Source organism: Acinonyx jubatus, chromosome A1 (assembly GCF_027475565.1).
Source record: "Acinonyx jubatus isolate Ajub_Pintada_27869175 chromosome A1, VMU_Ajub_asm_v1.0, whole genome shotgun sequence".
Taxonomy (NCBI): domain Eukaryota; kingdom Metazoa; phylum Chordata; class Mammalia; order Carnivora; family Felidae; genus Acinonyx; species Acinonyx jubatus.
In genome coordinates this window covers 209,334,620-209,357,674 of record NC_069380.1, presented here as the reverse complement: position 1 = coordinate 209,357,674, position 23,055 = coordinate 209,334,620, and the positions used below count along the sequence as shown (strand labels likewise).

At 41.6% G+C, this 23,055-nt stretch overlaps 1 protein-coding gene across 2 annotated transcripts in view; it reads right to left on the bottom strand.

The window, feature by feature from the left end:
• The window catches only part of ADAMTS12 (ADAM metallopeptidase with thrombospondin type 1 motif 12), a 325,208-nt gene that overhangs the window by 130,607 nt on the left and 171,546 nt on the right, over window positions 1-23,055 (bottom strand). For both annotated transcript variants that reach the window (XM_053201656.1, XM_027075102.2), the window contains 2 exons: window positions 8,703-8,899; window positions 7,777-7,860 (listed from right to left, as the gene is read on the bottom strand). In XM_053201656.1, the coding sequence (XP_053057631.1) occupies window positions 7,777-7,860; window positions 8,703-8,899 (281 nt within the window). The remainder of the gene's footprint in view (window positions 1-7,776; window positions 7,861-8,702; window positions 8,900-23,055) is intronic.

Below are 23,055 nucleotides of genomic sequence, written 5' to 3'. Positions count from 1 at the left end.
ACAGGAGCCCCAAGAAGCATAATTAACTATGCCTCAAAACCATGAGCACCAAGCATGCCCAAGATGCAGAAGAATTTTGGGGAGGTCATACTGGCTCACTGAATATGGGGAGACTTGAGCATGTTCCATAAAGCATCCTTGTAATTATGTGAGCTTGTCAACACAGACCCCCATCCATGCTAATTTTACCCCCAGTTTCCTCTGTAAACAAAAATAGATTTCCCTTTTTGTTCTTTCACTGTTTTTTCTTCTCACCGTAGTTTCTCAAATGGGTCCAACTTCCTCTTTCCTACTCGTTTGAGTACTCAACCCTATCAGGGAGAAGACCTCAAGGAAATCTGCAACAGCTCACAGAAACAGCCCCAAGTGGGAGACAGGAAATGAACCTGCAAAATGTGGCTTTTGCTATAAATTGTTCTCTCTTGGTAAGCTCTCTGTATAATGAAAAAAAAAATCTTGTATGGATTTCCTTGGAATTCCTAGTAACAGCTTGTGATTCAAAGCACAACCTGATTATGTTCTGCCAGCCAGCCTCAGGTTCCTAAGAAAAAAGATACTGGACAGAGAAAAGAAAATAGTACAAAGTTTTACATGAAAACTAAGGAATAATTCACCTATCAGACAAAAAGTCTTGATTAAAAAACAAGTGATGAGTCTATAAATTCTTTGCCAATATTTTTGACATTTATCCCAAAAGAGCTGTGATTATATAGCGTAATACAGACCTAGAAATCCCCCTGGGGACAGGGGAAATCACCAGCCTGAATTCCCAAAGCTAACAGGTCTTTAACTCTAGAGTGTCGTAAAAGGAAACCCAACATTAAATCACTTGGAGACCAAGAGGGAAATTCATTCTCTGTGAAAACAGCCACCTTCTTCCTGTCTGTCAGCCCTCCCACTGCTCTTTCAAGCCAGCCTGACACCCTCAGGCTCCACCCCCGATGGCACAGTGACTGCGACCCATCTGGCCTCATCCCAGATCACTCTCATCCCTCTTTTTTCTCTATCATCCTGTTCTTAAAAGGAACAGTTTATGACCCTAATCTTGTCCTTCAGATTTTCTATTTTCCTTCAACAACTCTGCATGGTTTCCTCATCTGTGAAATGAGCATAACAGCAACATACAGGGTTGTGGTTGGGCCTACGTGATGATGATGACAGGAAGAAGAATCACACCAACAGTAACATTTACTGAGTGGTTTCTACAAGCCAGATGCTATGCTAACTAATGCAGGAATTAACATGTCTGATTCTCACAGCAATCCTAGGAAGTAGATATTATTATGCCCATTTTACAGAATGAAGAAATGGAGGCATAGACGTGTCAAATAACCTACCAAAGATCATACAGCTGGAAAGGGGAGGGACTAATGATAAATGTGATTCTCTCCTTGATGTCAACTGCTCACAAGTGCTGGAGGGAGGGGACTAATCCTATCCCTAACCCTTGGCCCAAAAGGGGAACAGGGAGGCCATCGAATGAATTGGTCTAAAGTGGAAAGGGCTTGAGGCCAGGTCTGTGTCCAAGTCCTTAAGGGAGAATAAAAAGTTCAAAGGATAGGATTAGGGTCATAAAATGACAATGAGAGCTTGGATCAGGGCTACAGGAAAGCAGAATAGGAATGAGAGCACATGGGCTCATATCTGAAGCTACTGTGATTTCATGGCCCACAGTGTCTCAGTATGCCTGATATGTCCTTCCAGCATATTTTTTTGAGCACTTCAGTTTCCACTGGTCTGAAATATGACCACCTAGTCTTTGAGGAAGCCACCAGTTGCTCCAAATTTAATACCGTCTCAGATCATTCTAGTTTATTCTCAAAACGTGATGAAAATCCATAGTTGTTTTTAGGTAGCAGTGAATGACAAACAAAAACTGCACTTTACACATCAGCAACCATAGTGTCTTTTGAACCTACCACGGAAAATGAAGCCCCAAAATGGTGTTAGCTGTCAGATGTGATCAGAATGAGAAAGATGAGAGTTGTAGAAAGTTACTATGGAAGAGGCCTACCTCAGAGACCCTGCCTCAGTATTCCCTGATGTGGGAAACAAAGGCAGAGGAAAAAATTAAATTTCCTTATAACCTGCAGCCCATTGACAAATACTTGAGGCTGGCAGAGTAAAACTTTTCTCCAGGGAACTCCCTCCTATCTTAATGTTAATGTTTTGCTAGAGGGAAAACAACCTTAGCTTGACAATAGCTAGGCCTCCAGGATCCTGGGAGTCTTCTTTAGCATACGAAAATCTCACTGGAAACTTCCCCTGGACTTTACCTCCCCCAACTCCCAAATATATAAGCAGTCTCTCCACAGGGTCTGGGGCAGCTCTTCCTACCCATGGGTCCTGTCCCCATGCTTTAATAAAAGCATGTTTTTGCACCAAAGACGTCTTCAAGAATTCTTTCTTGGCCATCAGCTCCAGACCCCACGAAACCCACTATCACCCCCAAACCTCATCATTCTCCACCTCATATCACTTTCCATAGAGCCGTAGAACCATCTCTCTAATGACTTTCTTTCCATCTCATCTCTTAGTTTGAAACCATCCAGAAGCTCCCACAGAATTTGACCCAAATCCCTTTATATGGGCTCTATCCCTTACCAGGCTTGTCATAACAGTGGCTGACCCTCATCTTTGTCCTGACTGCTGATTTCATGTGCTCACTCTTTCCCTTATCTATTACGTACCAATAGGGCTAGATGGTGAGCAACACCAGACCCAGCCTCCGCCTTTAAGTCTTACATACTAATGAAGGGAAGTGCATCAATCAGATGTAAAATTACAACTGTGATACACGCTGTAAAGAAGAAATACAGAGCATTGTGAAAGTGTATAATAGAATCTTACTGGGCATGGAGGTCAGGGAAGGCTTCCTCAGTGAACTGACTCTTGAGCTGATATCTGAAGGATTAAGGTGTCAACTAAGTGAAGACAGGAAGGAAGACAGTCCAGGCAACAAGACCAGTGGCAGGAGAACCATGAGGGGAAGACTACTGCTCTATCCCAAAAGTAAAGGGGGCATAGTAAGAGATGAGAGAGGGAATCATAAAAGCGCTGTATGGCTTTAAACCAGGGGTGGGGGCGGGGTGGAGAATGGGTGGGGGGGGGGAGTGGGTATGATTGGATTACCATTTTTCTTAATGTTTATTTATTTTTGAGAGAGACAGCATGAGCAGGGGAGGGGCAGAGAGAAAGGGAGACACAGAATCTGAAGCAGGTTCCAGGCTCTGAGCTGGCAGCACAGAGCTTGAAGCGGGGCTCAAACTCATGAACCGTGAGATCATGACCTGCGCCCGAGTCAGACACTTAATGGACTGAGCCACCCAGGCACCCCAGATTACCATTTTGACATCATCCTGGCGGCAATGAGAAAATGAGATCAAAAGGAATCCAAGTCGACCAAAGTAAACACAACTGTAGCCCAGGAAAAAGATAACTGTTTTTTTGAATTAAAGTGATAGAAACGGAAAGAATCAGATAAAATTGGCCGCCCCTAATGATGGACTGGATATGAGGGGTGGGAGGAGGTGACATGGTTGTCCTCTGGATCTCTGGCTTCCACACCTGGAAGGGCGATGATGTCAGCACAGAAACAGGCAACAAACCTGTTGCATGGAAGTGAGCAGGTTGTGACTGGCTCTCTTCTCTCTCTCCTGTCCCCCGCACAGTCCTGTCTCCTTTTTTCACAGCAAGGTTATTGAGGCTCCCATTTTGGGGTTCATTATCAGTGTTCACAATGATGAGTCCTCATATGTAAAGTGCTAGTTTAAGTGTTCAAGCTACTAACCATGCAGGTCCCTCTACCTGGAATATCCTTCCTCACTGGTTAACTCCTTCTCCTCCTCTACAACCCAGCTTAGCCTCCCCTATCTGGGGTGCTCTTTTACTCTTTCTTATACTCATGGCAATCTCAATTTGAAAATTTCTTATTTTGTGCTTTTGTGCATTAGACTCTAAGCCTCTGAAAATCAGAAAATGAGACTCATATTTGTATTTGTATCTTTAGAGGCCAACATAGCTTTTGACATACAGTTAATATACCACAACTCTCTTCTGATTCACAGATGGAGAAAAACAGGGTATGGAACAGTGATGTCACTTCACCTTTGCAGAGTTACCTACTGGATGAATGCACAATAAGACTAGAACTCAGGTCTTCCTGCTCAGAGGAGTCCCCTCCCAATAGCTCACATGCCTCTGGCTGCTTCCCTGATGTCAGGTAAGGCTGGAATCATTGTTTGTTATGGTTGGGGCTGCTCATTAGTCAAAGATTTGAAGAATAGCTTGAAAGCCACTATCTGGGAATCACAAAAATGAGAATTGCACATTGCAACTCTTCAATGAGCCAGCAATTCTACTGTCAAATTATGAACCTTGTACTACTTGGAGATTCTATAAAAGCCTGAATGAGGAAGATACTTGGCAAGCAAAAGGAAGAAAGCCATGGATTTTTTTGTAGCAAATCATTTGTGTCTCTGCTCTTGCAAAATGAGGACAGGAAGACGAAAAATAATGTAATTGTGATGGGGTCAGAGAGCAGCCAATCAAATTCTTTCAAAGGGTTCTGTAAGGGTTGCTTTTAGGTAACCAACTTCAAACAATGAAACCATGAGTAAGGTAGAAGGGCCCACAGCGACCTCCAATTCCCTAGCTGAATACAAACAGGCCCATAGGCAACCCACCTCAAAATATCCATAAGCCCTGGATGACCAATGGGTCATTGGTAACCCATTGGTTACTTACCCCAGGACACAGATACCAAAAAAGGAAAATTACATACGTTCCCATACCTCCTTACTTTCTCCCTTAACTATAGCCCCCACCCCCCACCCCACCACTGCCTCATGGCACAGAGTCTCTCCTTTGCTGTCCTGCCCACTGCTACCTTGCAGTGTATTCAATAAACTTCTATCTCCTTTGTTCTGCTTTGTGAATTCTTTCACTGCCTGCACCTCTGGCCTCCAGACTATGGGGTCACCCCACATCCAATCGGGAGACCTCCACAGACTCCAAGTGGCATTGTTTCCCAGGGACAGAGAGATGTGGAGCTGTAAGGGCCTGATCCATGGAAGCCACAATTTGAGGTCTGACTAGCACTACCAGTGGCACTGCTGAGGGGAAAGGTTTTCCCTTTCACATTCAGAAGAAACTTCTTCTTCTCTCTCTCTTTTTTTTTTGTCTGAAAACCCGAAACTTCTACATATTCTGCAGCTAAGCATGCATATAGGCCAGACCATTACACAATAGTGAAATTTTGTCTTCCAAAGTATTAAAGCATAATTTTTACAAAGTTAAAAATGTAACTCTCATACAAATATATAGTAAGCATGATAAGAATGTATTTAACTCATTAATAAGAAGATAGACAAGATGTCCATGTTATGGAAACTGGTCCGGATCACCCGGCAGAAGAACCTAGCGGCGCTCAGAGATCTTGGAAGGAAGGAGGTTTATTTTACACCGGTGCGCCCAGAGGAGATCATTCTCCAGAGATCTGAGCCCAGAGCATCAACAGAGGGGACAATTTAGTCTGTGACTTCTGTATCCCTTATTAGTAGTAATTTGGCACCTGTGGCAAGCAGGGTGGGAAGAAGAGCCCAGAAGGGGTGTCTTCTGACAAGGACTGGAATTCCCTTATCAGTCCTGTCGGCCATCTTATAACAGATTTTTTCCCTAACATCCAAGCTAGTTCAAAGGCAGATATAGGAAAGTGATGTCACTATAGTTGGTGAAACTATAAAGAAAGAATGCTGGAATACGACTGCTAAATTAGATACAAAATCAGTTAACGTTCCAGAGACCCATAAAACCACAACTTTCAGAGTTCTCTTCTCTGCTGGACACAAATTATCAAGGTTCCATTCTCATAGAATCAGATAGGTCATGTTAGAGTTGAAAGGATACATTGCTTTTGTTTTGCTTGGTTTCTAATCACTGCATGAATTTTCATAACAAAATGTTCACAGGAAGGAAAATAATACATCCATCAATATTCTGAGATACCCAAAGTATGCTTGAGTGATTAGGAAAGTGGGGGATGGTAGCGGAGAGAGAAAGGAAAATGGATCCAGGCTCCAGATACTATTGTTTTTTAAATCTTCTGATTGTGGAGGCCAGAAAACCATAAATCTTGCCTTGAGCATTTTGATCTCAGGTCTCTTGCTGAGGGAGAGTTGAATGATGCCATTCTTCACATATTCAGCTGCTGGGTAAGGTCTATAGATTGCAAAGACATTCCATCAAGTTGGTTGGTTCATTAACTCACTATGTTTCACTTCATTCATTTGTTTGTTAGGTGCTGGGATATAGCTAATAATAATAAAGAAGGGATTCACATTCTGATGGTGGCTAAGATAAACAAGAAAAGAGTAAACAAAGACACAGAATATTAATGAATTGAGAGAGCAGTATCAATAAAGGAGTAAACTTCATTCTGTGATGGAGAAGACCAAGCAAGGTTGAGTAGGTTGGCCACTGAGACTTCTCTGGAGAGAGGCAGCAAGTAAACAAGAGGTCTGACAGGCAAGAAGTTCCAGCCATCAGTACGGCGAAGGAAGGTGTATTTCAGGCATTGGGTAACATAAGCACACAAGCCATGAGGCTAAAGAGGGCCTTGTGTGTTCCAGAACCTATCTGAAGTCCAGGGTGTTCAAGGGTGGGAAACAAGGCAGAGAGTGACATATGGAAAGACGAGTGGATGGAGTCATGATGATCATGAAAATCTCTGCAGGACATGACAGAAATTTTTTATTTTGTTCTAAAAACAACAGAAAGTTATTTAACAGTTCTGTGCAGTGGAGCAACGCAAATTTGCATTTAAGATTATCATTCTAACTGCTACATAGAGAATGGATTATGGAGGGCAAGTCTTAAAATAGGAAGACCACTTGGGAGTTCACTGCAATAAGAACCAATAAGACCTAAAGCAACATAATGACTGTAGAAATGATGAACAGTGGGTGACTTTGAGATGTATTTTCAAGGTAGTCTTGTGGGCCTTGCTGTTGAATGTAGAAGAGAAGAAAAGCAGGATTCAAGACTCCTAGGCTTATGCTATGGTGCAGTAGAAAATTTACTCAAATGGGTAACACAGAGGGTTGGAGAATGGGGTCAGGCGGAGGCAGAACTGAGACGATCGGGGCAGAGAGGAATCTAGAATTCCATTGCGGACTTACTAAGTTTGCCAGGACTATGGCCTGTCCAGGGTGAGATGGCAAGGAGACAACTGGATGTGAGCCTGGAGCTCAAGTAAAAGGTCTCAGTTTGAAGTATCAGTTGAGAGTCTCAACATGTAGAAGACATGTAAATCTCTGAGAACAGATGACACTTCCAAGGGGAAACATGCAGAGAGACAAGACAGTCCAGAGTTGAGGGACAAGAATTAATTATGCAAGAGGTAAATAAACAGTATAAAGGGTTCAACATTTCCATGCTGCTCCCAACTTTTATTGAAACCATGCAACCATTTCATGATTTAGTCTCTTTCACTGTGGAACACTCTTAGTCACTGCTGCAAACCTGATTTGTGTGTTACTAGATGAAATGACCATCAGATGAGTCCAATGACATATACCTCAGAAACATTCTCCATCTCCCACTCGACAGCACCAAATTCCCAAGAAAATAATACAGAAATATTATTTTCTTTCTTACTGGGCTTCTAAACACCCTTTGGTGTCCCGTTTCTCGTCTCTCAAGAGCTCTCCTGAAAAAAGAGGTAGGGAGGGTAAGGGTAAGGATGCAGGACAGTAGAGTGGAGAAGCTATTCCTTACCTCTTCTTCTTCAAGTAGAATGAGCCGAACCACAACAATGTGAATTGCATTGCCAATACTTGGGTTATGGAACAACCCAGTGACCTAGAGTCAGAAATGGAAAACCATTAGCTCACATGCATAGATAAATACCAGAGTAGCGGGGGGGGGGGGGGGGGGGATAGCACTGTGATGCACTTGAAATAAATGTTATTTTATAGCTTAGGAATTTTGGGGGGGAGTGCAACAAAGAGTGAGAAATGCCCCCTGGCCCAATCCATACTATGATACTTAACAGCAACCTTTCCAAGGTGACTGACTAGCTGTGTGCTTGAGGGACTGATGCCTTTCTTCCCTTTGACCCTTTCCCTGATCCATAGTCTTTCTCTCTTGTATTATCAGTTCATTAGTCAAATACCTTTTCCCGTCTCCATAAGACTAGCACTCTCTCTAACACTCTCTCTGGGAAGGCAGAAACACCAAGGATACAAAAGGGAAGTCTGGAATTAGGGGGGTCATTAACTTTATTCCAATTCTAATTCTAACTACCTTGAGGAAAGCATGTTCTAATTCTTTGCCTCAGTTTACTTATCTGTGTGCTAACAAAAATTGATGAGATAAAGTCACACTAAAAGGATTGAGTCACTTGAGCAATACCCAGTAGAAAATATGTGACAAATCCCAAATTTCCCTAGGATACACACCTTTAAGAGACAGAATAATTAGCCCTGAATTTCCATCCTTCCTCACTTAGGCAGGGAATAGATTCATATATCTGTATCTATATCTATCTATATGTATATAGATAGATATATATATGTATATACATAGATATAGATACAGATATATGGAAAGAACAAAAAAGGTATCTCTTATTTTTGGAGGGTAGAGCATATCTAATGACACTGTTCGCCAGCTGCCTCTCCCCACTCCAGGGTCTGACATACCATGTTCATGATGGTGAGGATATAGGACTCCACATTGTCACTCCCATGATACTCAATCATCTTCGTGTCAGCCACCACCAGTGTCTCCACCCATCGCTCTTTACTGATGGAACGCCGAGACAGGCCTCTGCTAGGCCAGTGGTTCCTCTCCCACTTTTCTCGCTGTTGCTCTAGTGTCTGGGAGGTGGCAAGACTGTCTAAACATGAAGGAGAAGACAGTGGGCTAACTCTATGTATTCTCATATACTACTCACTTCTGCTTGTCAAGATGCAAGGCCATAAGTTTAACTTCTGTTTAACATTGTAGGAATGCAAGGTTCTTATATACATGACTGAAATGGAAGAAGAGATCAATTTAAATGATTATGACCAAGATAACTGGAATTTGCATCTTTTTCTTAAAGTTTATTTATTTTGAGAGAAAGAGAGACATCAGCAAGGGAGGAGCAGAGAGAGAGGGACAGAGGATCAGAAGTGGGCTCTGTACTGACAGCAGAGAGCCCAACGTGGGGCTAAGACTCACAAATTGCCAAGATCATGACCTCAGCCAAAGTTGGATGCTTAAATGATTGAGCCACCCAAGTACCCCTGAAACTTGCATCTTATAGAGAGGTTCAAAGGTACTTCTCTGAAATAATTATTACCTATTTCATTAAATAGACTCCTCACTATTAAAAAGATGTTATAATAAAAAATAAGAACTTTTTCTTCTTCTCTTCCTCCTCTAAATATTTCAGTGCCTACTATGTGCAAGGCAGTGTCCTGGGTTTTAAAACACCAAGTTGTTTATCCTCATGAAGGTTTGAGGGACGTACTTCTATCTTTGTTTTGCAAATGTGGGAATTAATGTTCAAAATGAATGGTTCAATAATTTCCCCGAAGTCACATAGTCTATAAAGTCTGGAAGATCCAGGGTTTTCTACGCCCTAAAATCATGTACGTTTCATATACACCACACTGTCTCCCGCAGAGTAAACATGCATACAACAGGAGAACATGAAAGCTGGAAAAGCTGTATATACTTCAAGAAGGTATAAAGATAGAGGTGATTACCCTGGTTTGCTATGTAGCCCTTCTGGGTTCCTCAGTTTCACTATCTGTGTGAAGTTAGAACATATCCAGTAATATTCACCAAAAAAATGTGACATAATTGTAGGTCCAAATAATTTCAAATTCACTTCTTGTCAGCTTTACTTGAAAATAATAAAGCTGTACTAGGTATAGCACTTTTGGAAAATAACCCAGGATTGTGTTAGCCTTGAAGGGAAGTCTTGTGAAGATTTGCAAACCAGGAGATGGTTGACCTCTCATCTGCCTGTGGTAGAACAAGTTTCTATTTTCCTTCTCCACCTACTTTGCACGGATGAGTATGTCTTCCCTAAGAAACCTCTAGAGATGTTACCAATGGGTTCTGATTCTGCATCCTTACCTACCCCCCTGTCTGTCACCCTCTTTTTGAGAATGGGAACATTTCAAACTATGTTTCCAAATCTCTCTGTACAAGCCAAGGAGCAAGCCATACTCCAGTCCACGTGGGATCTGTGTTCTAGAAGGGGCGTTAGCAGACCAGGCCAAGTAGAGGAATCCTATCAATCCAGTTCGGTGTGATCTCCTTCTCTCAATCCCTCTTGTCCTTGCCATGTGGGGTGGGGAATCTCCTCCAAGCTGCAAGGATAACCAGTGCTCTCCATGACCTTACATATCTGGGCGAGCAGCTATAAGCATCTTCACCCAGTGCCCTAACAAAGCCTGTAGTCCTTGGTGCCCCCTCCTCGCTTGGTCCTGTAGGCTCATCACCCACCCCCTCAGTGGGGGTCCTCTTGCAGAGGCTTCCGCTGGCACGAGTGTGCATTGTGCAGCCCAGTCATTAAAGCAGGACCCCTTGCTCCAGGCTGTGGCTATGGACACCCCTCCTCTCAGGCCACAGGTACCTAAGGTTAGGACCTGGCAGGAGGCTGCCACCCATAAGACTTTGGTAGGATAAAGGTGATTTCTCTGCTTCTCCCAGTCCTTGCTTTTCTTGTGTCTCTGCCTTTACTCCCCCTCCTCCACCTTTTATCTCCTCAGTGTTGAGCAAAAGAGTTTAAAGGGGAAAAAAAAGATACCTTTAAAGCCCATGAAGTTATTTTCAATTTTTCCAGCAAATAGTCTGGTGAGTTCTCAGTAAACGGGCATGTAGGAAGAAACGTGGAAATGAGAGATGCAGGCTGGTAAAGACGTGTATCGATTTAACATTTTCAACAAGACCTACACCGAGCACTTGCTAAAGGCCAGATCCTGCGCTAATGAAAATGTCTTCAGGTTTCACGTATTCCCCAAGGAGAGAGAGATCTGTACTCATAAACAGTGCCAGAAGCTTTGCAGAAGTGGTAGTGGTGGGATTCCACCTGGAGCCTGATGGGACCAAGCTGGGAGAGGATCGTATACACCCAGGCCGACTCTGTCCTCATGAAGTCATCCCAGACTTAACAGAAAAATTGCTTCTGCTCAAGAATTTCAGACTGTACAAGAAGCCAGCCGTACACACTTCTCTTCAAGGTCTGGTGACAAAGCCAGACAGTTCTGTAGTGGCAGGTGAGGTGCCAACAATTCTGGGAGGCTCCTGACCTTGCCACCCCCCCCCCCCCACACACACACACATAGTCAGCTCAGGATGCCATAACAAAATACCAGGGCTTGAAGGACAGAAATGTGTCTTCTTCCAGTCCTGGAAACTGGAAGTCCAAGATCAGGATGCCGGCAAGGGCAGGCTCTGGTGAGAGCTCTCTTTCTGGCTTGCAGATGGCTACCTTCCCACTATCTGCTGACATGGTTTTTCCTCAGTGTGTGCGTGTGGACAGATTTTGTTCTCACCCTCTTCTTATCAGGCCACCAATCGTGTTGAACTAGGACCCCACCCTTATGACTCCATTTAACCTTAGTAACCTCCTAAAAGCCCTGTGTCTGAATACAGTCACACCGGGTGGGGGGTGGGGGATTAGGGCTTCAACATGGGAAATCTGGGAGGACACAATTCCGTCCATACCCCACACATACTTTGTTCAGAGATCTCTCTTTTGGGCAGGCCTCTAACTGAGAACTTCCACAGTGCTGTAGTTTCCTGCTCCTCGAGGGGCTGTCCAATGTTTTTCTTCTGACAAAATTCTTTAATAAAACTTATAAAAATGAATATTTAAGAATTCTCTTACCTCGCATTCTTTTCCTTTTCCACCCCCAAAGAAAATACAAAATTATCAACACCCACACACATATACCCTCCAAACTATAGTGACATTCTCTACACAGGACTACATTAGAGTTTAAATTGGTGAAAAATCAAGAAAATTCCAAGAAGTGATTGCAGGGATGATTTTTTTTTCTTCAAAAAACAGCTGACAGAAAGTAAAGCAATTTAAGTAAAATTATTTTCCAAGGTTGTCAGAGGTTCTTGAAGTTCACATTTCAACTACAAGAAGAGAAGCTCTCATCAGAGCCTGGCCTTGCTGGCTTTGTAAAGGGCCAGAAGGGCATCTCCTTTCGCTTTATGACCAGTGCCTAATACCATGTCTGGCAAACAGTGGCGCTCAATAAATGTTTGACGTATGGGTGAAGGAAAAACTGAAGATGATCAGAAACAACTTATGAATCACAAATACTGAAGAATTGCAAGAGTTGTCTACTTTTGCCTATTGGATGGCTTGTGTCAATTAAAGAATGTTCCACACTGAGACTGTGAAGTGTCTGTTTGAAGGGGAGAAATCTAGCCAAGTGGGCAGTTTTGGGAAGGACAATATCTAGTCCTGACCCAGGACTGACTTTCCCAAACCAGAAGCCAAGGAAATGCAGGTATCTGTATTGTCTGATGAGGGGTGCAGGACACCCTGTGCACTAACAGAACAGAGGGCCTAGAGATCTCTGGGGAATACAAATAACTGACTTCTTTTTCCCTTCCCCAAACCCCAAGTGCTTTAGGCAGCTCTTCACAAAGCTCTGTCTCATTTAGAGCTTTCTTGGGTAGCAGAGCCCATCTGTCAGACTCAGGGTCGCCAGGACATCTGCAGGTAGGTTGAACCATGGCTTGAGCAAGTTGCATGGAGAAGACTCAAGTTTTCCCAGGGAGCAAGGAAAGTGAACACAGAGAGTAGAAGACTCAGAAAATTATAAAGTTTCTTGGACTCTAAGGGATGTTTTTTTAGCATGCCAGGAGCTTCTAGCATGGGCAATAAAGCCACTTCTTCCACTGAAGGACTTGCTCAAAGCTCTGTCTCCTATCCTGACTCAGCTCTTCCCTCACCTCAATTCTCTTCTGCTTCCCTATGCACAGATTTTTCATAGAGAAGGAGGATTTCTCCCTGGCATGAAGGATTACCTACCACTGACTGGAAACTGGATGTTAACTGCACCAACTGACAGATTTGAGGCCCAGCTTCCCCCAAGAAGATCCTCTCAAGTTAATCTTCTCCAGGCCACACCCTATAGCTTCTAGATGCCCATCTTCCTGCCATCAGCACCAGTGAGGCTCCTGAAGCACAACGACTCAGCAACAACACAGACACGGACAGCCACCTCTGATGAAATGCCTAACAAGAGCCTGGTCTGTGATAAACACTTTTTTATTTGATAATGTACTAGTTAGTTCTCAATAACCATATGAGATAAGTCTTATTATTGCTATTTTAAAATAAGAAACATGAGATTCAGAGAAGTTATAAAATTTGTTCAAAGTCATGTGGCTAATAAGCAGCAGACCAGCATTTTAGATGAGTCAGTATGAATCTCATTCAGATTGGTGCTGTGGGGATAGCGGTAGTGTTCCTGGGAAACCCCTGCCTGGAAACTGCAATGTGTGGAGTAGAAAGGGTTAGCTCAAAACAATCATCTTAGCAGAAAAGCTGGATCAGGCACCAGCTGGCCCCAAGCTCCAAGTCCCTACTAGTCCCAAGCAACGCTTGAAGGAAATTTGTCTAGGAGAAGCTCAATAGGTAATACGTGATCTTTTGAAACTGGCTTTCGGGAGACAATGTCTCAGTTCTCTTGTATAATCCAGACACATGCTACTTAGAGAAGATGTCTTGGATCCAGAGTTGGTGGTTAGAGAAATGACACCGGGAAAAAAGAGGAACATCTTAAGTCTGATAAGACCTAGAAAGCTTTGGTTCAGGCCCACCATTGACAATTGTTTCACGCCCCATCCCTATGACCTTGGCCAAAACCACTTCTCCATTGAGCCACTTGTAAGCCCCATGACCTTGGGCAGGTGTTCTCATCACCACCCCTACCCCACAGCCGTGTAATGAGGAAATTGAACTGAACTCCTACATTAAAAATGTATTTTATGGGTACCTGTCTGGCTCAATCCATTGAGCATGCAACTCTTGATCTTGGGGTTGTGAGTTTAAGCTCCATGTTGGGTGTAGAAAGATTACTTAAAAAATAAAAAAATAAAAATGTATTTTAGTAATGAAACCCTTTCTTCAAACCAAAATTATGCAAAAATCAAGGAAAAGAAACAATCCCAAAGCAGATGTGGCAGATGGTACAGAGAGGGACTCCACATGGCAGAGCTTTAAACCACCAGAAGACACCATATCTAAGGGTCTTTTCAGCCCTGGTGTTGTTTCAGTTGAACAAACACACCTTCCACTGTCCACACAACTCAGCATTTTGCTGCTATCACACATTTGCAACCAGATCCCCTTCTTGGCAGAACACTGCTGCCTTTCCCAACAGAGCTGAACATCAGTATTGGAGTTCATATCCATTAGCAACAATAGTTGAGCTGCCAAAGGTGCCCATCTCTCTGGGCCAGCTTCAGGTAGATTTGAAATGTCCCAGCCAGGGAGCTCATTTTCATTAAAAAGAAGTATATCTTACTCACTGTGAACCAAAACTATTTTTGTCCTTAGGTAAGAGGCTTCTCAAAACTGGCCACTGTTAAAGTGAAGACATATGTCTTTAGAGATAAACAAGTGAAGAAACATGAGTCTAAGTGTTAGTTAGTAACTAGTAGATGTCAAAAGCAAGTATTTCCCAGGGTTAGGGCTGTGGACCAAAATATCAGTATGTGAAAAAATGAAAAATTATATAAGCTCCCCACAGGCTGACTGGTCCTGGCTGATAACACCCTCACTTCATTGAGAACATGTCAAAAAGGTGGGAGAAAATAAGAAATCATTTTTGAGATGAGAAATCTCCCAAAATGATAACACAATTAAAATAAGTACAGGTAAAAGGGAAGCTTTTAAATCTCTCCTGAGAGCCAATATCAGAATCAGAATTTATAAAACAATATGATCCATTATTATCTTACTTTAAATTGTCAATTTCGTTCATTGCTAACACACGATGACAAGCAATTCCACTGAATTGAGATCTAATCCCACACACTTTCTTTCCCTTCCTCATCTTCTGGCAAAAATGTGCTGATGAATTTCTCATAATGAAGACAAATGTGGAAGAGGCAGATAGGGGCAGAAGGAAGACCAAAAAACTCCCAAACTTAAGTAATCAACCAAGTAGGATAATGAGTCCCAGCAAGCTGAAACACTGATAGAACTCTAATGACACACTTTCCTTGGCTTAGTAACGGAGGGACTTCCACACTTCCTCCAAGGCACTGTGAAAGGCTTCTTATACATAGCCTCTACATCCTCAGTGATGAGCTCTCCATTTCTGAAGGTGTTCAGAAAGAGTTTATTCCTGCACAGTTACATTTTCATGTATAATGTAGAATCCACCAGCTTATAAATAACTAGCTATACGGTAATACAAGCAGGGAATTTAGTACACTGTTTCCCAAGCTTTCTTGACCTTGGGACTTGTTGCTTTCAGAGCTCTCATTAATACGTAGTGTTCCATGGCACATCACTTAGGAAATACAGCTTTTAAGGATTACTGGCTCAGGAAGGAAATCAGATTAAATGACTGCTAAAGCTTTTTCAGATTATAAGGACCTGTCATTCTAAGATGATCTGTATGGAAATGAAGGGGAAAAACATGTCTTTTCCAGGAGCTACAGAGTGGGAATGGAAACCTAGGGTACCTGTGTCTTCAAGTACCTTATGCTTTCTTCCTAGGGTTCTCCTTGGTCTTAATGAAGGTTTATATCTTGATGGATCAGAAAGACCTATTACTTAAGTAGAAAGCCTGAGAAAATGGGAGAGGCAGGAGAGGAGCCTCTTGAAGAATGGAGCTCTTTCATCTGTGGGGAGATGGGTGATGGACCAGTATGGGGCATCTTACCAATTACCTAGGGCTGATCCTAAGCTTCAGCAAGACCTTCCAAGAAAAGGCTCACTCTGAAACTCCAGGTCTACCTATTCTGGCAGTACTTTTAAAGATTATCAAATGCTACAAACATAGTACATGTTCATTAAATATGATGCCAACAGCTTAACAGGATTTTCTTAATGCTCACAGGGACTTCTAGCCAACTGTTGTCACAAGAAGGAAAAATGAATCAGTCCTATCCAGATGGATCTAGGCCATTCTAAGGTGGTGGGCCACCTAAGGTGGAGGCCCTCTCAGCTCAGTGTCCCTTTCTCATCTGCCTAGGTTCCTGTCCAGTTGTTTATATCAAATCCCCAAAACTATCATACAAAATACTGAACATGCATAAGGCAATTTGTGCCTGCCTTCATGATGACTGTGTCAGGCCACCAGTTGTCCCAATATTTGCTTTTCCTCTTTGATTTTTTGCTGGGCACACACCCTCCTAGAATACAATAATGCAGCATCCCTTGCAACTAAATTCTGACCAGTGGGACCCAACGGAAAGCACCACGTCTACCTTACAGAACTTAAAAGGAAGACCCAGGAACTTCTTTTCTACTTCTTCCTTCCTGGCCCTGAGTGTGGATGGACAAGAAAGTGGAAGCCAGACATCACAGAAGATAGAACAAGAGAGAAGACAGGCAACAGAAAGAGTCTGAGTTCCTGATGATGGTGCACTGCACCAACCTTGCACATTTTATCTCCAAATTTCACTTATGTGAGAGAGAAATAAAAGTTTACTTTTCAACTAGAATGGAAGAGGGCTGTTTTGTCTGTTTTGTTCACTCTTCTGTCTAGACTAGTTCTTTGCACGCAATAGCAATATCTCAAATAAATACATCTTCTTTGGGGTTTTCTGTCACACATAAACATATAATCCTGAAGGATATGATGACTTAACCACCCTCTCCATGTCCGTAAGTGCTATCTCTTCTTATCCATAACCCTGAGGGGGTGGGTTGCTTTCCTCTCCAAGTGGTAGCATTTGATCCGTCTCCTCAGATGGGTAAGTTGGTTGAGTGTAAATAAACAGAGGGTTCGCTTTTAATACCTCCACTGTATAAATAGCAGGAATGACTGACCACCCCAAATGGCTTCCAGAAATAGCATGATCAGAAATGGCTTCCAGAAATAGCATGATCAGACTCGTGGGGAAAACAATACCATGAGTCCCCTGTATGGTCTTCTTTACAGATCTGAATGTGCCACAGTTTCGTGGAAAGAGAAAGAAAACACTATTCATGCTTGGGAACCTCAATTCTTACGTGCTTTTAAATGAAGCAAGAAAATTCTTGGTGACACCTACTGGGTTGACTATTAGTATTCTCCCCAGTCATCAAAGGCTGAGCGTGTCTGTAGAAAGAAACCTAACAGTGAGCTACTTTTGCTGCTGCTATCCTCCTAGTCCACACATAACTGCTTGGTATTTCAAGTCACCAACTTGACTCCAGGGCATAAATAGATCTAAGCTCTTCTGTACCCCCAGAGTCCCTCAGAAAATGGATATCCTGAGTAATAAATGTTAACTTGGCAAGACAGCACGTAGTCAAGCTGCAAGTTAAGATCAAAGAAACCTTTGAGGACACCAATCAGAGAGCTATCTCCAGAGACCAGAGAAGCCATCTGCCCTATCTTTGAGCCGACACCAAAAGAACAATGCCACCCTGATGAGACCATTTTTTAAAAAGGTGAAGGAGACCATATTTACGTATGGTCATACTGACATATATATATATACGGGTATATTCTACACATACATATATAATGGGTGTGTTTACATACTCTACTTAATGCTTAATTTCATACCAATACAACTTCTTCTATGCCCGTTTATTATAAGTACGATATTTATTCATATAAGTTTCTCTTCTTCTCCTAGCACATATGGCCCTCCTCTACTCAGAAACTAGACCAAAATAGGTGCATTTCTTTACAGTTCTTCTCTGGGATATTTTTTGTTGGTTGATTGGTTTGGTTTGATTTCTAATACACCCCTTCACTGAGAATGACACTTTTTCCTAAATTTCAGCTTTATTTAGGTGCCTCCTTCTGGCTGTCGGCTTTCTATGGGCTCAGAAATTTGTCCCCGGTTGCTCACAAATGGATTCTTAAAATCCAGAGTATAGAGCTCCAGGAAACTATCATCTTTGTCTCTAGCATTTGGTTAACCTCTGCTGTCTGCACTCCCATCTTTCTCCCCCATCCCTCCTCCTCCTCCTCCTCCTCCTCCTCCTCCTCCTCCTCCTCCTTCTTCTTCTTCTTCTTCTTCTTCTTCTTCTTCTTCTTCTTCTTCTTCTTCTTCTTCTTTTAACCTCTGAAAGCTTTGTTCATGTTCATGTCCACTCTACTATCTGTATTTAAAGAAAAGAGATTTTTTGAAGCTCTTTGTCCAGAATTTTAAAGTTCCCCATACTGTAGGGGAAGGATTTCCCCTAAGGATTTAGGGGCTAAGGATTTCTTGTCTATCATATTTTGTGTTCTTTTCCATGGTGAAATTCAGCCCCACTATATTTTTGAATATAGTGTATTGAGTTTACAAAAATGTTTTTGTAAAGTAGGAAATGCTATAGGGTGTGGAGTTTCCCAATGTGTTATAAGAATCTGGTTTCCTGAATAGTCTAAAGGCATTGGAGGCACTGAATGTATCACCTTTTATTAGGCTTCAGTGACACATACACTTGACACAAGAAACAAATTACAGTCTTAGGGGACATTATATCTGCTGCAATCATGGATCACTTTACTCTTGTGACAACTGCCAAAAAGATAGATTGCAGTTTGCTTTTTTTCTAGTAAAGGTCAGGATGATATTATTATTGTTATGAACCAAAGGCAGGATTTTATCTATTCTCAAATGTAGCAAATAAATGGATTGTCTTAGCTCAAAGCTCCGTGTTTATCTTCTGCGTGGGTCATCCTGCTGGCGTGGACAGCATCTCCCTGAGGGGGAAGGCTTTCTTTACAAGGGAGAACTGGACCAGTGCCTCAGTCACTGTGTAACTCAGCACTCAACATTGAGCCTGGTGTCTTCTAATATGCAGTGTCTGCTGAGTGAGTATATGGATTCATTTGCTTAATATTTATTTGTGGAGCTGGGATGTTATATAGAGCATTAAACAAAACAAAAAAAAGTGTTCGCATTTTAGTGAACCTAATCTGAATTTCATTATTCATTCATTCCAACTTCTATACTTTGCTCAACATATTTACTCACTTCCAACCCCCAGTCCCCAAAGTAGAGTGCTAACAACAAATCACGTATCAAAATCAGGCAAATTTTGTTTCCTGAAGGAAATGCTACTCTGAACGAAGGTGCCCTCTTGCTCCGAAGGGACCAGGGAAACTACAAAGTAATGAGACACTCCCATTTCAGCTCTCAAATTTCTTGGAAGCTATGACAGAAAGTGGAATTTGGCGTAATTTTTTTTTTCTTTAATCCACTTTATTGTCATAGTTTTCTATGTTATTTTTATAGTTAGAAAAATAAACTTTAAAAAACGTGAAGACCCTTGGGGCACCTGGGTGGCTCAGTCGGTTGAGCGTCCGACTTCAACTCAGGTCATGATCTTGCAGTCTGTGAGTTCCAGCCCTGTGTTGGGCTCTGTGCTGACAGCTCAGAGCCTGGAGCCTGCTTCGGATTCTGCGTCTCCCTCTCTCTCTGCCCCTCCCCCGCTCATGCTCTGTCTCTCTCTCTGTCAAAAATAAACATTAAAAAAATTTTTTTAAATGTGAAGACGCTTTACTTTGATTTTCTTCACATTTATAATTTAATAGCAGCATTTTTTTCTGAATTCTTTATCCAATTCTCTTGTTAATGTTTGCCCTTTTAACTAACCAGAAGCTATTCTCCCTAATCATTTAAAATGCCTCTCTAGCAACAGCAATCACACAGTAACCTATGTAATTATTGAGAAATATAAATCTACCCAATTTGTCTATTCATTCATTTTCTGGTTCTCCAAAGAAGGGAAAATTGACTAGGGTGGGGAAGATGCAAACTTAAGGAGGAAAAAAAAAAAGGAATTATTCCCTCTAAGTTAGCAGCCATTCTTCTATGAAGGCATGTGATGGCAAAGAGCTTTGAAATGGGAGCCAGTATTTCGTTAAGGAACTAGAGACACATGAGGTAAACAGGAAGACATTGAACTTAGCCAGATAAACACACTTCTGGGGCACTGGAAAGAACATTATGGTCCAGGGAAGCCCAGGACAATCCATAGGCCACCAGCCACATGTGGCGCCAGAGCATTTGAAATGTGCTGTTCATGTAAAACACACCCTGGATTTCAAAGAGTTAGCATAGAAAGAAAGAAAGAAAGAAAGAAAGAAAAGGAAAGAAAGAGAAAGAAAGAGAAAGAAAGAAACAAAGAAAGAAACCAAGAAAGAAACAAAGAAAGAAACCAAGAAAGAAACAAAGAAAGAAACCAAGAAAGAAACAAAGAAAGAAACAAAGAAAGAGAAAGAAAGAAAGAAAAAGAAAGAAAGAAAGAAAGAAAGAAAGAAAGAAAGAAAGAAAGAAAAAGGAAGGAAGGAAGGAAGGAAGGAAGGAAGGAAGGAAGGAAGGAAGGAAGGAAGGAAGAAAGAAAGAAAGAAAGAAAGAAAGAAAGAAAGAAAGAAAGAAAGAAAGAAAAAGAAAATGTAAACTATCACATTAACAATTAACATTATATGTTGAAATGATATACTGGATATTGTGGGCTAAGAAAATTATTAAAATAAACTTCACCTGTTTCTTTTTATGTTTTTTTCTTCTTGGCTTCTACAAAATTGAGCACGACATATGTGATGTGCATTAGATTTTTATGGCATAGAACTTCTTTAGAGCTCAAGACTCTTGGTTATTAATCCAGGGTCTCCTAATTATTTGTCTCAAGTTTACCTCACAGAACTGCTTTATAGAAGGAGTACATTATAACATGGGGGGAACATCAAGTATGATACCCTCCACATACTGGAGTCATAATAAGTGTTATTTTGTTTTCCTCTATTTTATCTGCAACTCAAGATATAATATTCGTGATAGGTCAAAACCTCATTCCTCTTGTTTTCCATTAAATTTATTTAGTTTCACTGATTGGGGAGAGCCATGACTTTAACCAGCCTGGCTGCCTCATCCCTGTCCTCGCCTTATGAGACATCTTTGTTCCTCATGCACTAGAGCACAATGACAAGGAAGCAGCATTAGGAAGCAAGTGACTTTACTTATTCTTTTTTTCCGTGCTGTTTTTAGGAGAGGGAGAGAGATCAGATAGTTCTGACACTTAGATTTATTCTAAAAAATGACTTCCTGTCCATTAACAGATGAACAGATAAACAAAATGCAGTGTATACATACAATGGAATGTTATTCAGCATTCTGACACCTGCTACAGCATAAAGGAGACTTGAGGACTTTACGGTAAATGAAATAAGCAGTCATCAGAGGACAAATACTGCAGGAAGCCCCGTACAGGAGGCACCTAGAGTAGTCAAATTCATACAGACAGATAACTGAATGGTGGTTGCCAAGGGCTCCCAGCGGAGGGAAAGTGTGAGGACCTATTGTCTGATTGGTATACAGTTTCAGTTTGGAAAGATGAAAATGGTTCTGGAGATGGATGGATAGTGGTGATGGTTGCCCAACAATGGGACGGTATAGTTTATTTTATATAGATTTTACCATAATTAAAAAACGAAGTAAAAAAAGGTAACCTCCGTGGTAGATGGTGGATGTTCAAGTGAACACTGTTCCACCCAACCTCCTGCACTTTCTATGGCCACATCAACAAGTCCCAGAGTGACCTTTAAGTCCCTAAGGAGACTTCAGCAACAATCACTGTTTCACAATCACTAAAGTGTGCTTACTAAGGCATTAACATTTCAACAAGTACCGCTGTAAAAGTAAGACTTTTCTAAATAAACTTTAACATTTTAATTAGCCAGAAATTCCATTTTCCAATACAAATGAGGTTTGGCAATAATGTTAAGTTAAAAGTTTTCCCTGAAACTTTCCAGGACTCTTGACTGCAGCCTGGCTGGTCCCACCCTCCGTGATTTTTTCCCCTTGTCCTAGAGCTACAATCCACCCATCACTGCAAGATAAGCTGGTTTTGGCTGAACCTTTATGCCTCTGCCCACTTCTGCCCTCTTGAGGCTATTAAGAGATTTCTAGGCAGCTCTTTTTGGCTTAATATTGTCAACCCGAGATGTGTCCTCTGTAGATGGGCTTGCTTTGTTGGACTATGTTTCAAGCATACAATTTTTCCTCTCTAATCTTCCACCTAACTCCTTGTTTACACAAGAAGGGGACTCTGTCATACCTCTTTCCACATACACTCCTCTCTGAGATGTTGCTTTGGGCCCCCCAGCTTTAGAGATAGAAAATCTGGAATTTTCTCTTCTCAAAAATAGGGTAGTAAAATTCAATTTGTATACAGATCTTCCTTGACTTCCAATGGGGTTATGTCCCAATGAACCCATCATAAGTTGAAAATATCATTAAGTTGAAAATACATTTAATACACCTTACTGAACATCATAGCTTAACCTAGCCTACCTTAAACATGCTCAGAATACTTTGACGAGCCTACAGTAGGGCCAAATCATCTAACACAACCTATTTTATAATAAAGCATTGACTATGTCATGTAATTTATTGAACGGTACTGAACGTGAAAACAGCATGGTTGTATGGGTATAGAAGGTTGTAGGTGTATTTAGGCTGTTACCCCTAGTGATGGCGTGGCTGACTGCGAGTTGTGGCTCCCTGAGCTTCACTTAGGGGTGACAAAAATGTTCTAAAGTTGACTATGGTAATGGTAGAACCACTCTGTGAATATACTAAAAGCCATTGAATTGTACACTTTAAATAAGTGAATTATATTTATTTGAATTATGTCTCAACAAAGCTGTCATTTTTTAAAAAGCCTATGTGAAGAAGATGAAAAAACAAGCTGCAGACTGGAAGAAAATATTTGTAAACCACATATCCAACAAAAGACTGGTGTAAAAAAAATACATAAGGAATTCTCAAAACTCAATAGTAACCAAAAAATCAAATTAAAAATGAGCAAAAATACTCTCAACAATAGCCAAATTATGGAAAGAGCCTAAATGTCCAACA